Genomic DNA, 16,870 nt, shown 5'->3' with positions numbered 1-16,870 from the left:
ACGAGGGTACGTGGACATACTCTCCCCTCTCGTTGCTATGCATCACCTAGAAAGATCTTGCGCGATCGTAGGAAATTTTTTGAAATTACTAGGTTCCCCAACACATTACATGCAAGCATTAGGTGTAATGGTATTCTCCTTTGGGATCTATGATCTGGTCGAGCAAAAATCCCGCTATGTCCTCTTGAATTGCTCATACGCGGTCCTCTGGTAGGAGCTTATCACGCATCTCTTGCATCTTTATTAAAAAAGATCAATATGAATATATTAGTTGTGTGTGTATATATTAGATCGTGATAAAAAGAATTGTGAATAGTGTTATGGCAAACTTATCCAAAGTTGTCTATCATCTTTGGTTCTTTCAGACGTTATAATGTTCTCGCAAACGTAGTATGCACATAAATTATTCCCCGGCGCCTGCCTCAGGCACTTTACGAGAATAGAATTCAATTAGATGATAATTAATCAAGCATGATAATGGTATTGATCAAAGTAGAATTAAAGAGATGCGGAGACGTAGCTAGTACTACTTAATTACCTTGGGTCGCACCCATTTCAGCTGTTCTTTCCATGCGCCTTCAACATGTTTGATGATTTTTTGCCAAGCCCTACCTGCCGGCAAAGAAAATGAATAAAGGAGTTATTAATTAGTTGTTATCAGGAAATGAACTAAAGAGGCCGACATAGTGCGATAATGATTGAAATTACCTGTCGACCACCCCCCTTGCGATTGTGTATTCATTAGTATCTTTATATAGTATCTTTATATATACTGAGCACAACTAGCTACAGACTTATATTACAGAAAGAAATCACTTACAGACAATAGCAACTGACGATAGATTTGTCGAATGCGTCTTGATTTAATAACTGAAACATTTCTTGAAACTCAACCCACAAATCTTTTGCATGGAAGTAATGCTCTTCCTTGACTTTCACCATGAGGGACTCTCGCCCGTTCTTTACTTCTCTCAGGTACCACTCATGCAATTGATACATTCTCGTTGATAGAAGCGGGATGTCCTTAGGCTTGACCAGAGGAAGCGGGATCTATCTTAATTCCTCCGCTGTAAACGTTTGGAATTCATCGATGCCTAGGAGTTGTTGAACAGTTGTCGAAGAGTAGTACCTTTTTGAATGTCCGCGTGTTGGTGAGGAGCTCCCCCTTTATGAATTTTGCACGACAATGTCTGCCGCTACATGGGATTTCTTCATGACCATCAGCATGAATGTTCAGGTACGAATTTCTACTGGACCATCAACACTCAGAACAATATGTATGCATGTAGAGAACAATTATACAAAGATGTGTGTGTCAGTGTGTCTACCATACAATTCTAAACACTACATGCATGTATTTGTTTATGGATCATTTACTGTTCACAAGTTATCATCATCTCTAGGTAGGCTTAATGTAATTTCACATGAGATAATCATCATCCACATACGAAAAGAATATTAGTTTGTATGGGCATGAGACTAAATGCTTGTCACCGTATCAATTGTGAGACAAGATAAGCTATCCTAGGAACTTTGTGCCTGATCTGCTTGGAATATAGGAAGTGTGTATACATTTTCTCTTCTTATGAACCTACATTTATGAACCAAATATGTTCACTACATTTTCAGCTGCATGTATTCTTAGGAAAACACAACATATATACATAGTTTAGTTTTGTTGCTGTTCAATTCCATTTAACAGATGTAGACCAACACACAAGTTCGAATTATATTTCACTTACACTTTTCTATTAAGAATTATGTTTGCCATTAATTTTCCTTCCTATTGATTTATTTTCTCGCTAGCATCCATCACCCATCATTGCCTCGTGATGTGACTCGCTTTCCCAAATGCACAAACAAAGAAATGCCTTGCATGTACTGCAAAATTTAGTTCCATTCAATGCCAACACAAGATCTTACAATATGTGAACAACAGACTAGAATTTGATTCCTTGGGAGAGCTCACAGCTAGCTGATGACAAGACGTCTCAGCTTGTTCCACTAGTTCATCACCTCAGCTTGTTCTGCTAGTTCATATCCATCATCTCATCTTCTTCCGCTAGTTTATAAGGAATGAAAAGCGTTATGACTTTCACCACAGCAGCACAACAGGCCATACGCTTCAGAGAAGCCCAAAGATCCTTCTTAATTAGATCAGACCTCTCCTTCTCCTTGCTTCAGGAAAACATGTATAGTTATATGCTTATTTAAATGACAAAAAAACTAGTATTAATAAGCGTTAGAAAAGGGAAACAAAATCATACTGAATACGGTCCACAAACTCATTGATCTGTTCCCTTAAGAAGGTTGCCTCACGTTCGAGCTCCTCTTTGCTAGCTGATTCCAAGTTAATTCTTGTGCGCTACAATAAAAATAGGAAAAATCCTGTAAGAGATCTGGTTAAAGAAGAAATGTCACCTCCTTATTGTAAGGCATGCTTGTACTTGTATCCGCTTTACAAAAGTTGCTGAAAATGATACCATAGCTAGATCCATGTTCCAAATAACAATAAGCAGTGAACGAACAATTACCCCGGAATTTAGTGTTTACAAAATAAACTGTTTAAGAACGAGCCATATAATTATATATATATATATATTTGTACAATGAAAAATAAACATCTAAAAAGATCATTCATCTAAGATCTAAAATTCGAAATCCCAACAATTATCCAAGGAAGCAGCAGAAAGGGGAAGATTTTACTAATCTATGCTTGTTCAACCTAGATGCTTTATGCTACAGTTTGTAATGGGCAGGGAGTAAAGATATTTGTACCAAAAAATCCCTATAGCATATTCAATGTCTATATAAGCTGCCGTTTCTACCAGCCTGGCCTTTAAATGTGGTTTGACACAACAGGTCTAGAATATTCCACAAAGGCCTTTATCTAGAACAATGCCTAGAATCTTACGGTTGGTTTCAATAAAATGTTATTGCATTTTCTAGAATTTAACATAAGAAAACTGGTCGCAATTTTACATACCAGGAGCACCCCAAAGATTACAAAACTATAGCAGTTTTATGCTTCTAAAGATTACATATCACTATGGTAGTAGTATCCATATTTATCCTATTCAAGTTTGATATGTGTGTGAGATTTACATACAAAATTTAGCTTTTGCACCACCCCTGCAGATCATGGAAGATATCAAAATCTATTGACGCCCAGCCATCTACTGCCTGCATAAAGTCCATGCTCAACAATAATGATACTCCCTCTGATCCATATTAATTGACGTACACTCTACGCAAAACTACATAGCTTGTAAAAGCAGATTATATTATGGGACAAAGTGAGTACAATACAGCGTTGTACAGAGGCTACGTCAACTGATTCGGATCGGAGGGAGTAGTTTCAATATCAATACACACAGGATTTATTTGTGCAGAGATTGTGTGAAATAGCAAAGGAAACTATGTGCAGAGATGGGGAGGGGTCAAACAACGAATTTGAACTATCAACAAGTATCAGAGAGGAGGGGTCGGGAGGCACCAGGTTCCTGATGAGGGAGGGACGGCCGCCGGCCGACGGGTGGCGGCGGGGGGCGGCGGCGGAGTGGAAGTTGGGGCGGCCGCCGGGCAGAGGGGAGAGGCCGAGGGACGGCATCTGTGGGCGGAGCGCGGCGGCGGAAGTCCGCGCCCTCGCCGCCAGGGTACGCAGCGCCATGGATCAGGCTGGAGGATGTGGGTTGGCGGCGCGGCGATGCCTCTTCGTGGTCCGAGCGGTACTACATGTTTTTTTTTTCGAGCAAATCCGATTGGTACATGTACGAGGACAAAATTGCTTGCACCCAACCAAAGAAGTCCGGTTATACCCAAACACGGCCCGAGGGAGAAATAGCCCTCGAACTTGATTTTTTATTGGTTTGATTCCTTATGGAGTTGAAATCTTTCAGCGATTGGGAGTATATTGTGATCTAACGGCCTGCACTAATAAGGGATCATCCCCGGTCCAAGCACGTTCATTGATGAGGGCTTCTCATCTTTTTGGATGGACAACTCAGGACGCTTTCAAAAACATTATTGATAATGTTTGTGCGGGTGAAAGAGTGGCAACATTGTTGCTTTAGTCCAATTGCAACGTCTTTATCAAAATCTTTGGAGTATTTCTTCTAGCAAAGAAGGTGTTTCCAAAATATTTTATTGTAATTCTTAGTCAGATGAGTTACTTTCTATTTTCCTAGAGCTTAGGATGTAGTAATTGTCATTAGTATGAATAAGATTACAAATGTTTCTAAAGATGGCCCGCTAATTTCTCAAAAAAAAAAGTCACGGCCCGTTAACTTCCAAAACAATTACTCCTTCAAGCAGTTAGGGGCGGTTTGGTTTGTGCCTTTAACGGCCACGCCAACCATCGGCTCACCAAAATATTGGCGCGGGAATCAGCCGCCATGCACTTGCCAATAAATTGGACGCGGAATGAACTGGGGAAGCGAATGAGCCTGGGGCTAGCCAATAAATTGGTGCTGATCCAGTGGCGGAGCCAGCCCGTGAATGCAGCCCGGGCAAGAGTTAACTGTGACAGTGTGAGCTGCCATCTGTCCAAAACTTTTTTGCTTCTAACCATTGATTAACACTAGCACTTAGGAGCAAATTTCTGGACTAGCCCGGGCAGCTGCCCGTGGTCGCCGGGAGGTGGCTCCGCCACTGTGCTGATCCATATAGGCGCCCTTGCTGAATCTAACGCCAATCTTTTAGGGTGGGGACCGGGGCTGCAATCCAAACATACCCTTGTAATTTGGCTATGATACGTCCATTTTGCATCATGCTTTTATATCAATATTTATTGCATCATGGGCTGTTTTTACACATTATATCTCAATACTTATTGCTATTTTCTCTTATTTTACAAGGTTCACCATGAAGAGGGGGATGCCGGCAGCTGGAATTCTGGCTGGAAAAGGAGCAAATATTGGAAACCTATTCTGCACTACTCCAAAAATCCTGAAACTCCACGAAACCTGTTTTTGAAATTTATAAGAATTATTGAGCGGAAGAAATACATCAGGGGGCCCACACCCTGGCCAGGAGGGTGGGGGCGCCCCCCCCCCCTTCTCCTGGGCCCCCTGGTGGCCCCCCGGTGTCCATCTTCTGCTATATGAAGACTTTTACCCTGGAAAAAATCATGGGCAAGCTTACGGGACGAAACTCCGCCGCCACGAGGCGGAACCTTGGCGGAACCAATCTAGAGCTCCGGCAGAGCTGTTCTGCCGGGGAAACTTCCCTCCGGGAGGGGGAAATCATCACCATCGTCATCACCAACGATCCTCTCATCGGGACGGGGTCAATATCCATCAACATCTTCACCAGCACCATCTCCTCTCAAACCCTAGTTCATCTCTTGTATTCAATCTTTGTCCCAAAACCTCAGATTGGTACCTGTGGGTTGCTAGTAGTGTTGATTACTCCTTATAGTTGATGCTAGTTGGTTTATTTGGTGAAAGATCATATGTTCAGATCCTTAATGCATATTAATACTCCTCTGATCATGAACATGAATATGCTTTGTGAGTAGTTACGTTTGTTCCTGAGGACATGGGTGAAGTCTTGCTATTAGTAGTCATATGAATTTGGTATTCGTTCGATATTTTGATGAGATGTATGTTGTCTTTTCCTCTAGTGGTGTTATGTGAACGTCGACTACATGACACTTCACCATTATTTGGGCCTAGAGGAAGGCATTGGGAAGTAATAAGTAGATGATGGGTTGCTAGAGGGACAGAAGCTTAAACCCTAGTTTATGCGTTGCTTCGTTAGGGGCTGATTTGGATCCATACGTTTAATGCTGTGGTTAGGTTTACCTTAATACTTCTTTTGTAGTTGCGGACGCTTGCAATAGGGGTTAATCATAAGTGGGATGCTTGTCCAAGTAAGGGCAGCACCCAAGTACCGGTCAACCCACATATCAAATTATCAAAGTACCGAACGCGAATCATATGAACGTGATGAAAACTAACTCGAGGATAATTCCCTGTGTCCTCGGGAGCTCCTTTCTCATTATTAGAAATTGTCCAGGCTTATCCTTTGCTACATAAAGGATTGGGCTACCTTGCTGCACTTTATTTACTTTCATTGCTTGTTACTCGTTACAATTTATCTTATGACAAAACTATCTATTATCTACAATTTCAGTGCTTGCAGAGAAAACCTTACTGAAAACCGCTTATCATTTCCTTCTGCTCCTCGTTGGGTTCGACACTCTTACTTATCGAAAGGACTATGATAGATCCCCTACACTTGTCGGTCATCAAGACTCTTTTCTGGCGCCGTTGCCGGGGAGTGTAGCGCTTTTGGTGAGTGGAACTTGGTAAGGAAACATTTATATAGTGTGCTGGAATTTTCTGTTACTTTTCACTATGGAAACTAATCCTTTGAGGGGCTTGTTCGGGGTATCTTCACCCCGACCAGAAGAGCAAAGAGTTGCTCCTCAACCTACTGAACTTTATGAAAATATTTACTTTGAGATTCCTTCGGGTATGATAGAGAAACTGCTAGCTAATCCATTTGCAGGAGATGGAACATTGCATCCCGATTTACACCTTATCTTTGTGGATGAAGTTTGTGGATTATTTAAGCTTGCAGGTATTCCCGATGATGTTGTCAAAAGGAAGGTCTTCCCTTTATCTTTGAAGGAAGATGCATTGACATGGTATAGGCTATGTGATGATACGAGATCTTGGAATTATAAGCGATTGAAGTTGGAATTTCACCAGAAGTTCTATCCTATGCATCTTGTTCATCATGATCGTAATTACATATATAACTTCTGGCCTCGCGAAGGAGAAAGCATCGCTCAAGCTTGGGGGAGGCTTAAATCAATGTTATATTCATGCCCCAATCATGAGCTCTCCCGGGAAATGATTATTCAAAATTTTTATGCTCGACTTTCTCTCAATAATCGCACCATGCTCGATACTTCCTGTGTTGGTTCTTATATGCTAAAGACTATTGATTTCAAATGGGACTTATTGGAAAGAATTAAACGCAACTCTGAAGATTGGGGTTTCGACGATGGTAAGGAGTCAGGTATGACACCTAATTTTGATTGTGTTAAATCTTTTATGGATACCGATGCTTTTCGTGGATTTAGCGCTAAATATGGACTTCACTCTGAGATAGTAGCTTCTTTCTGTGAATCTTTTGCTACTCACGTTGATCTCCCTAAGGAGAAGTGGTTTAAATATAATCCTCCCGTTGAAGTAAAAGTAGTTGCACCTATTAAAGTTGAAGAAAAGACTGTTACCTATAGTGATCCTATTGTTCCTACTACTTATGTTGAGAAACCTCCTTTTCCTGTTAGGATAAAGGACCATGCTAAAACTTCGACTGTTGTTCATAAGAGTAATACTAGGACTTATACACCTCCTGAGCAAATTAAAATTGAACCTAGTATTGCTATGGTTAAAGATCTCTTGGATGATGATTTAGATGGGCATGTTATTTATTTCTGTGGTGAGACTGCTAATATTGCTAAACCCGATGCTAAGATACATATAGACCTGTGGTAGGCATGCCTGTTATTTTTGTTAAAATAGGAGATCATTCTTATCATGGCTTATGTGATATGGGTGCTAGTGCTAGTGCAATACCTCATTCCTTATATGAAGAAATTATGCATGATATTGCACCTGCTGAATTGGAAGGTATTGATGTTACTATTAAACTTGCCAATAGAGATACTATTTCACCGGTTGGTATTGTTAGAGATGTTGAAGTCTTGTGTGGGAAAGCTAAATATCCTGCTGATTTCCTTGTTCTTGGTTCCCCACAAGATAGCTTTTGTCCTATTATATTTGGTAGACACTTCTTGAATACTGTGAGTGCTAGGATAGATTGCAATAAAGATACCGTCACTGTTGGCTTGGGGGACTTGGAACATGAGTTTAATTTTGCTAAATTTCATAGACAACCCCGTGATAAAGAATTACCTAGTAAAGATCAAATTATTGGTCTTGCTTCTATTGCCGTACCTCCTACTGATCTGTTAGAACAATATTTGCTAGACCATGAAAATGATATGTTTATGAAGGAAAGAAGGGAAATAGATGAAGTGTTCCTTAAACAGGGTCCTATTCTGAAACACAACTTACCTGTTGAAATCCTAGGGGATCCCCCTCCACCCAAGGGTGATCCCGTGTTTGAACTCAAACCATTACCTGATAATCTTAAATATGCTTATCTTGATGAAAAGAAGATATATCCTGTTATTATTAGTTCTAACCTTTCAGAGCAGAAAGAGGAAAGATTATTGAAAACTCTAAGGAAACACCGTGCTGCTATTGGATATACTCTGGATGATCTTAAGGGCATTAGTCCCACTCTATGCCAACACAAGATTAAATTGGAAAAAGATGCCAAACCAGTTAGAGATCATCAACGACGATTAAATCCTAAGATGAAAGAAGTGGTAAGAAAGGAGATACTAAAGCTCCTTGAGGCAGGTATAATTTATCCCGTTGCTAATAGTGAATGGGTAAGCCCTGTCCATTGCGTTCCTAAGAAGGGAGGTATTACTGTCGTTCCTAATGATAAAGATGAATTGATCCCACAAAGAATTATTACAGGTTATAGGATGGTAATTGATTTCCGTAAACTAAATAAAGCTACTAAGAAAGATCATTACCCTTTACCTTTTATTGATCAAATGCTAGAAAGACTATCCAAACATACACATTTTTGCTTTCTAGATGGTTATTCTGGTTTCTCTCAAATACCTGTGTCAGCGGAAGATCAATCTAAAACTACTTTTACTTGCCCTTTCGGTACCTTTGCTTATAGACGTATGCCTTTTGGTTTATGTAATGCACCTGCTACCTTTCAAAGATGCATGATGGCTATATTCTCTGATTTTTGTGAAAATATTTGTGAGGTATTCATGGATGATTTCTCGTTTATGGATCCTCTTTTGATGATTGCTTGAGCAACCTTGATCGAGTTTTGCAGAGATGCAAAGACACTAGTCTCGTCCTGAATTGGGAAAAGTGTCACTTTATGGTTAATGAAGGCATTGTCTTGGGGCACAAGATCTCCGAGAGAGGTATTAAAGTCGATAAAGCTAAAGTTGATGCTATTGAAAAGATGCCATGTCCCGAGGACATAAAACGTATAAGAAGTTTCCTTGGTCATGCCGGTTTTTATAGGAGGTTCATTAAAGACTTTTCTAAAATCTCTAGGCCTCTGACTAATTTATTGAAAAAAGATATTCCTTTTGTCTTTGATGATGATTGTGTAGAAGCATTTGAAATACTTAAGAAAGCTTTGATCACTGCACCTATTGTTCAGCCACCTGATTGGAATTTACCTTTTGAAATTATGTGTGATGCTAGTGATTATGTTGTAGGTGCTGTTCTAGGGCAAAGAGTTGATAAGATATTGAATGTTATCCAGTATGCTAGTAAGACTCTTGATACTGCCCAGAGAAATTATGCTACTACTGAAAAAGAATTCTTAGCAGTTGTGTTTGCATGTGATAAGTTTAGACCTTATATTGTTGATTCCAAAGTTACTATTCACACTGATCATGCTGCTATTAAATATCTTATGGAAAAGAAAGATGCTAAGCCTAGACTCATTAGATGGGTTCTCTTGCTCCAAGAATTCAATTTACATATTATTGATAGAAAGGGAGTTGAGAACCCCGTTGCAGACAACTTGTCTAGGTTAGAGAATGTTCTTGATGACCCACTGCCTATTGATGATAGCTTTCCTGATGAACAATTAGCGATCATTAATGCTTCTCGTACTGCTCCTTGGTATGCTGATTATGCTAATTACATTGTTGCTAAATTTATGCCGCCTAGTTTCACATACCAGCAAAAGAAAAAGTTCTTTTATGATTTAAGACATTACTTCTGGGATGATCCACACCTTTATAAAGAAGGAGTAGATGGTGTTATTAGACGTTGTGTGCCTGAGCATGAACAGGAACAGATCCTACGCAAGTGTCACTCTGAATCTTATGGAGGACACCACGCTGGAGATAGAACTGCACACAAGGTACTGCAATCTGGCTTTTATTGGCCTACTCTCTTCAAAGATGCTCGTAAATTTGTTTTATCTTGTGATGAATGTCAAAGATTAGGTAACATTAGTAGACGTCAAGAAATGCCTATGAATTATTCTCTTGTTATTGAACCGTTTGATGTTTGGGGCTTTGATTATATGGGACCTTTTCCTGCCTCTAATGGTTATACACATATCTTAGTTGCTGTTGATTATGTTACTAAGTGGGTAGAAGCTATTCCAACTAGTAGTGCTGATCATAACACTTCTATTAAAATGCTTAAAGAAGTTATTTTTCCGAGGTTTGGAGTCCCTAGATATCTTATGACTGATGGTGGTTCACATTTTATTCATGGTGCTTTCCGTAAGATGCTTGCTAAGTATGATGTCAATCATCAATCGCATCTCCTTATCATCTGTAGTTCAGTGGTCAAGTAGAGTTGAGCAATAGAGAACTCAAATTAATTTTGCAAAAGACCGTCAATAGATCTAGAAAGAATTGGTCCAAAAAACTTGATGATGCACTATGGGCCTATAGAACTGCATACAAAAATCCCATGGGTATGTCTCCTTATAAGATGGTTTATGGAAAAGCTTGTCATTTACCTCTAGAACTTGAACATAAAGCATATTGGGCTATTAAAGAGCTCAACTATGACTTCAAACTTGCCGTTGACAAAAGGTTGTTTGATATTAGCTCACTTTATGAATGGAGAACCCAAGCCTATGAGAATGCCAAGCTATTCAAAGAAAAAGTCAAACGCTGGCATGACAAAAGGATACAAAAGCGTGAGTTTAACGTAGGTAATTATGTGTTGCTATTCAACTCTCATTTAAGATTTTTTGCAGGAAAACTTCTCTCTAAATGGGAAGGTCCTTACGTTATCGAGGAGGTCTATCGTTCTGGTGCCATAAAAATCAATAACTTCGAAGGCACAAGTCCGAGGGTGGTGAACGGTCAAAGAATTAAACATTATATTTCAGGTAATCCTATCAATGTTGAAACTAATATTATTGAAACCGTAACCCCGGAGGAATGCATAAGGGACACTTTCCAGAACGTCCCAGACTCCGAAAAGGAATAGGTATGTGGTACGGTAAGTAAACCGACTCCAAAACAACTCCAATGGCAATTTTTATCCGTTTTGGAATATTTAAGAATTTTAGGAAGAAAGAAGTAGTCCGAAAGGGGCACGAGGTCCCCACGAGAGTGGAGGGCGCGCCCTCCCTTACTGGGCGCGCCCCCCTGTCTCGTGGACACCTCGTGTGCCTCCCGGACTCCGTTTTCTTGCACGTTACGTATTTTGGTCGGTAAAAATTCATTATATATACTCCCGAAGGTTTTGACCACCGTATCACGCAAATATCCTCTGTTTTCGTTTCGAGCTGTTTCTGTTTCAGATCTAGAGCATCATGTCATCTTCAAGCGCTCCCAAGGACAAGTTTTCGAGAGGGTTATCAATCCCTATCTCGCGGAGGTGCTGCAACACCCTCAAACCATTGAGATGCGTGAGGGGGTGCTGCACATCCGCGACGTGGAGGGACCAAGGCGTACCGGAAGCGTGGAGACAAAGCTCGAAGCTGTGGAGCAGCAAGTTTTCAAGTGCCAAGGGATGGTAGAGCGTGGACTCAATGCCAACCAGATGATGATCACGGAGTTCGCCAACAACCACAAGCTGGATGCTAAAGTCATTGGGGAGACCATCTTCAAGCTTCAAGAGAAAATCGAGCACCTCCAAGCTCAGATCTATGACCTGCAAAACCAGAACTGTGAGTATGAATATAGATTCAAGAGGATGAGTTTGGCTGCAGATTTAAGGATCCCGGAGACTCGATCATCCTTCTATGATGGAGAGCCTATGCCTTGGAAGACGGACGACAAGCCTACATCATCAACAACTCCTACTTCACCACCCCCGAGGACATAATTACATGGGTATGGGCAATCCCCTTGGCAAACTGCCAAGCTTGGGGGAGGTGCCCCGGTATCGTATCACCATCACACTCCTATCTTTGTCGTTTTATTTAGTTCGATCCTTTTAGTAGTATCTTGATCTAGTAGATTGAAGTTTTGATATCAAGTAGTTTTGAGTTTTGCTTTGCGATCTCTTTCTGTAATCGAGTCCGTGAGCTATCTATAATAAAGATTAGTGTTGAGTCAAGGGCTTTGCTATATTGCTATGATCTTGAGGAAGTAGAAAGAATAAAAGAGTTCATATTGATCTTATGGTTAGTGATGACTTCACACATAGAAAGTATGAGGCATAAAAATTGTTGAGAGTTGATAAACATAGTTTTGGTCATCGTTGCAATTAATAGGAAGTAATAAGGAAAGAGAGGTTTCACATACAAATATATTATCTTGGACCTATTTTATGATTGTGAGCACTCATTAAGTATGACATGCTAAAAGAGTTGACGTTGGACAAGGAAGACAACGTAATGGTTTATGTTTTCTCACATCTCAGTTAAAGTATATTGTCATTGACCTTCCAAACATGTTGAGCTTGCCTTTCCCCCTCATGCTAGCCAAATTCCTTGCACCAAGTAGAGATACTACTTGTGCTTCCAAATATCCTTAAACCCAGTTTTTGCCATGAGAGTCCACCATACCTACCTATGGATTGAGTAAGATCCTTCAAGTAAGTTGTCATGTTGCAGGCAATAAAAATTGCTATCTAAATATGTATGACTTATTAGTGCAGAGAAAATAAGCTTTGTACGATCTTGTTGTGGAAGTAATAAAAGCGACGGACTGCATAATAAAGGTCCACATACAAGGGGCAATATAAAGTGACGTTCTTTTGCATTAAGATTTTGTGCATCCAACCCTAAATGCATGTGACAACCTCTGCTTCCCTCTGCGAAGGGGCTATCTTTTACTTTATGGTTTTACTTTATGCTTGAGTCAAGGTGATCCTCACCTTTCCCTTTTTCATTTTATCCTTTGGCAAGCTCCTCGTGTTTGAAAGATCATGATATATATATCCAATTGAATGTAAGTTAGCATGGGCTATTATTGTTGACATCACCTAAAGGTGAATACGTTGGGAGGCAACACAATAAGCCCCTATCTTTCTCAGTGTCCGGCTGAAACTCCATAACCACAAGTATTGCGTGAGTGTTAGCAATTGTAGAAGACTACAAGATACTTGAGTATGTGAACTTGCTGAAAATCTCTATTGGTGACTCTTTCTGATGTTATGATAAATTGCAATTGCTTCAATGACTAAGATTATAGTTTCTTAGTTCTCAAATAAGTTTTTGAACCATACTTGACATTGTGAATTGATTGTTACTTGAGCATAAGAAATCATATGATAAAATCTATATTTGTTGCTGTTATAAGAATGATCATGATGTCCTCATGTCCGTATTTTATTTTTATCCACACCTCTATCTCTAAACATGTGGACATATTTTTTGATTTCGGCTTCCGCTTGAGGACAAGCGAGGTCTAAGCTTGGGGGAGTTGATACGTCCATTTTGCATCATGCTTTTATATCAATATTTATTGCATTATGGGCTGTTATTACACATTATATCTCAATACTTATGGCTATTCTCTCTTATTTTACAAGGTTCACCATGAAGAGGGGGGATGCCGGCAGCTGGAATTCTGGCGGGAAAAGGAGCAAATATTGGAAACCTATTCTGCACTACTCCAAAAATCCTGAAGCTCCACGAAACCTGTTTTTGGAATTTATAAGAATTATTGAGCGGAAGAAATACATCAGGGGGCCCACACCTTGGCCAGGAGGGTGGGGGCGCGCCCACCCCTATTGGGCACGCCCCCCTATCTCCTGGGCCCCCTGGTGGCCCCCCGGTGTCCATCTTCTGCTATATGAAGGCTTTTACCCTGGAAAAAATCGTGGGCAAGCTTACGGGACGAAACTCCGCCGCCACGAGGCGGAACCAATCTAGAGCTCCGGCAGAGCTGTTCTGCCGGGGAAACTTCCCTCCGGGAGGGGGAAATCATCACCATCGTCATCACCAACGATCCTCTCATCGGGAGGGGGTCAATCTCCATCAACATTTTCACCGGCACCATCTCCTCCCAAAACCCTAGTTCATCTCTTGTATCCAATCTTGTATTAAAACCACAAATTGGTACCTGTGGGTTGCTAGTAGTGTTGATTACTCCTTGTAGTTGATGCTAGTTGGTTTATTTGGTGAAAGATCATATGTTCAGATCCTTAATGCATATTAATACTCCTCTAATCATGAACATGAATATGCTTTGTGAGTAGTTACGTTTGTTCCTGAGGACATGGGTGAAGTCTTGCTATTAGTAGTCATATGAATTTGGTATTCGTTCGATATTTTGATGAGATGTATGTTGTCTTTTCCTCTAGTGGTGTTATGTGAACGTCAACTACATGACACTTCACCATTATTTGGGCCTAGAGGAAGGCATTGGGAAGTAATAAGTAGATGATGGGTTGCTAGAGTGACAGAAGCTTAAACCCTAGTTTATGCGTTGCTTCGTTAGGGGCTGATTTGGATCCATACGTTTAATGTTGTGGTTAGGTTTACCTTAATACTTCTTTTGTAGTTGCGGACGCTTGCAATAGGGGTTAATCATAAGTGGGATGCTTGTCCAAGTAAGGGCAGCACCCAAGCACCGGTCAACCCACATATCAAATTATCAAAGTACCGAACGCGAATCATATGAACGTGATGAAAACTAACTCGAGGATAATTCCCTGTGTCCTCGGGAGCTCCTTTCTCATTATTAGAAATTGTCCAGGCTTATCCTTTGCTACATAAAGGATTGGGCCACCTTGCTGCACTTTATTTACTTTCATTGCTTGTTACTCGTTACAATTTATCTTATCACAAAACTATCTATTATCTACAATTTCAGTGCTTGCAGAGAAAACCTTACTGAAAACCGCTTATCATTTCCTTCTGCTCCTCGTTGGGTTCGACACTCTTACTTATCGAAAGGACTACGATAGATCCCCTACACTTATGGGTCATCAGGCTATTTGTTTCTTCACATACCATGTGCTTCTAAGTCCATGCGAGCGCACAAGCTATTCATACATTGTGGCCATATCAAAACTCTCTTCTGACCATGTGCTTCTAGCATTTCTAAGAAAATGAGAGCCACCCTTATATGTTGGTCACCTACTCCTCAGCTTACAAGGGGAACGGCTCCTCTGACGTACGGCCTCTGCTGTTGGCCCACTGACATGTGAGCCAGGTTCCCAGTGGGCCCACATGTCAGTGAGGGAACGGCTGAGTGCCGTACGGCAGGGGATCCTCGTCCCCTACAAGAGGGTCGTGCACTGCCATCGTGGGATCTTTTTGGTGACCATGGTCTCGCTGGTGGACTGGGCGGTGCCGCGGCGGCCGGTGTTCATGTGGACACTGCCCATGTTCCACGCCAATGGGTGAGGCTTCCCTTGGGGAATGGCCGTCGGCGGCGGCACCAGCATCTGTCTCCGCCGCGTCGACGCCAAGGATGTGTACGCCGCCATCACGAATCACGGGGTCATGCATCTTTGTGGCGCGCCTGTCGTGCTCAGCATGCTAGACAACGCGCAGGAGGGTGTGTGCAAGCCTCTGCATAGGAAGGTATGGATCATGAACGTCGGCTCGCGGCCGCCCGCTGCGGTGCTGCATCATGCGGACGGAGCCTGGAGGCCACGTCGTGTCATGTGCGTGGAAGGGCGAGTGGAACAAGCTGCCGGCGTCAGAGAGCACGTGTCTAAAGGCAAGGCAAGGCGTGCGCACCCCTGGCATGGCCGAGGTGGACATTGTGGACGGCGAGACGGGCTGTAGCGTGCCCCGAGACGGCACCACGATGGGCGAGATCGTGGTCTGTGGCGGGTGCGTCATGCTGGGGTACCTAAACAATAGAGAGGCAACAAGGGCGGCGATCCGGGACGCCGGGTGGTTCTACACGGGCGACATTGGGGTGATGCACCCGGACGGGTAACTGGAGATGCGTGACGGGTCCAAGGACGTGATCATCAGCGGCGGCGAGAAAATCAGCAGCGTGGCGTCCATGCTTTACAGCCACCCAGCAGTGAGCGAGGCGGCAGTGGTGGCACGGCCGGACAAGTTATGGGGAGAGACACCATGAGCGTTCGTGAGCCTGAAGGAGGGCGCCGCAGGCATGGTGACCGCGGCCGAGGTGATCGCATGGAGCCGGGAGCACATGGCGGGTACATGGTGCCCAAGACCATGGTATTCCGGCGTGAGCTGCCCAAGAAGTCCACCGGCAAGGTCCAGAAGTATGTGATGCGGAAGCTCGCCCGGGAGATGGGACCCACTCGCAGGGGTAGCAGCAGCAGCAAGATGTAGTGTAGCTGAGATTACTCGTCTTCCGAAATGTGTGGTCTAAAGATGGATTCTCTCGTCTTAAGTGGGACGAAGCGTACTTCTTAAATCCTGAAGAATACTTCCCAAGTGTTGTTTCTGTAAGTACCGTACTAGCTTACAAAAGCATAAACTTGTTTTACCTTGCGGATTTGTTATTTTGTTATCGACTGTTGTTCAATTCGCCTACATTCAAATCTCTCTCCGTCCACTCTTGTGCGGAGATTCGCGCTGGAAGGTTTTGTTTTCGGGCTGGTTTTTGCTGTCAGACTCAGACCCAGTTTTCTATCTCAGCCTGTTACCGCAACGCCGGCCCAACCCCTGTTTAGTTTTGCCCTTTTTGAATTTTCGGCGTGGTTTTCCCTCGGAGGGTCACTATTTCGATAAGGCAGGGAGAGGAACAGGGCTCAACCGGCAGAGGAGACCAGGTGAAAGCAAAACATATGAAAAGCGAAATGAAAAACATAGGAAAAGCGAAAAGAAAAACAGGAAGAAAACAGAATAGAAAAACGAAACAGATTACCACCGAAAACAG

The 16,870-nt window shown here is 42.1% G+C and overlaps 1 protein-coding gene and 1 pseudogene across 1 annotated transcript; one reads left to right on the top strand and one right to left on the bottom strand.

Annotated features, from left to right (window-relative positions):
• Nucleotides 1-1,879: 1,879 nt before the first annotated feature.
• On the bottom strand, nt 1,880-3,910 carry LOC123169707 (uncharacterized). Its single transcript, XM_044587577.1, has 3 exons — nt 3,497-3,910; nt 2,268-2,365; nt 1,880-2,178 (listed from the first exon to the last, which is right to left on the bottom strand). Exons 1-3 carry the CDS (start codon nt 3,668-3,670, stop codon nt 2,031-2,033), a joined length of 420 nt encoding a protein of 139 aa, XP_044443512.1. The 5' UTR covers nt 3,671-3,910; the 3' UTR covers nt 1,880-2,030.
• Nucleotides 3,911-15,297: 11,387 nt separating this feature from the next.
• LOC123164961 (2-methylpropanoate--CoA ligase CCL4-like) lies at nt 15,298-16,320 on the top strand (annotated as a pseudogene).
• The last annotated feature ends 550 nt before the right edge of the window (nt 16,321-16,870 follow it).

The sequence above is a fragment of the Triticum aestivum genome, chromosome 7D (assembly GCF_018294505.1).
Source record: "Triticum aestivum cultivar Chinese Spring chromosome 7D, IWGSC CS RefSeq v2.1, whole genome shotgun sequence".
NCBI classification, from domain to species: domain Eukaryota; kingdom Viridiplantae; phylum Streptophyta; class Magnoliopsida; order Poales; family Poaceae; genus Triticum; species Triticum aestivum.
The sequence above is the reverse complement of the archived record's forward strand: the minus strand, read 5'-3'. Positions and strand labels throughout refer to the sequence as shown.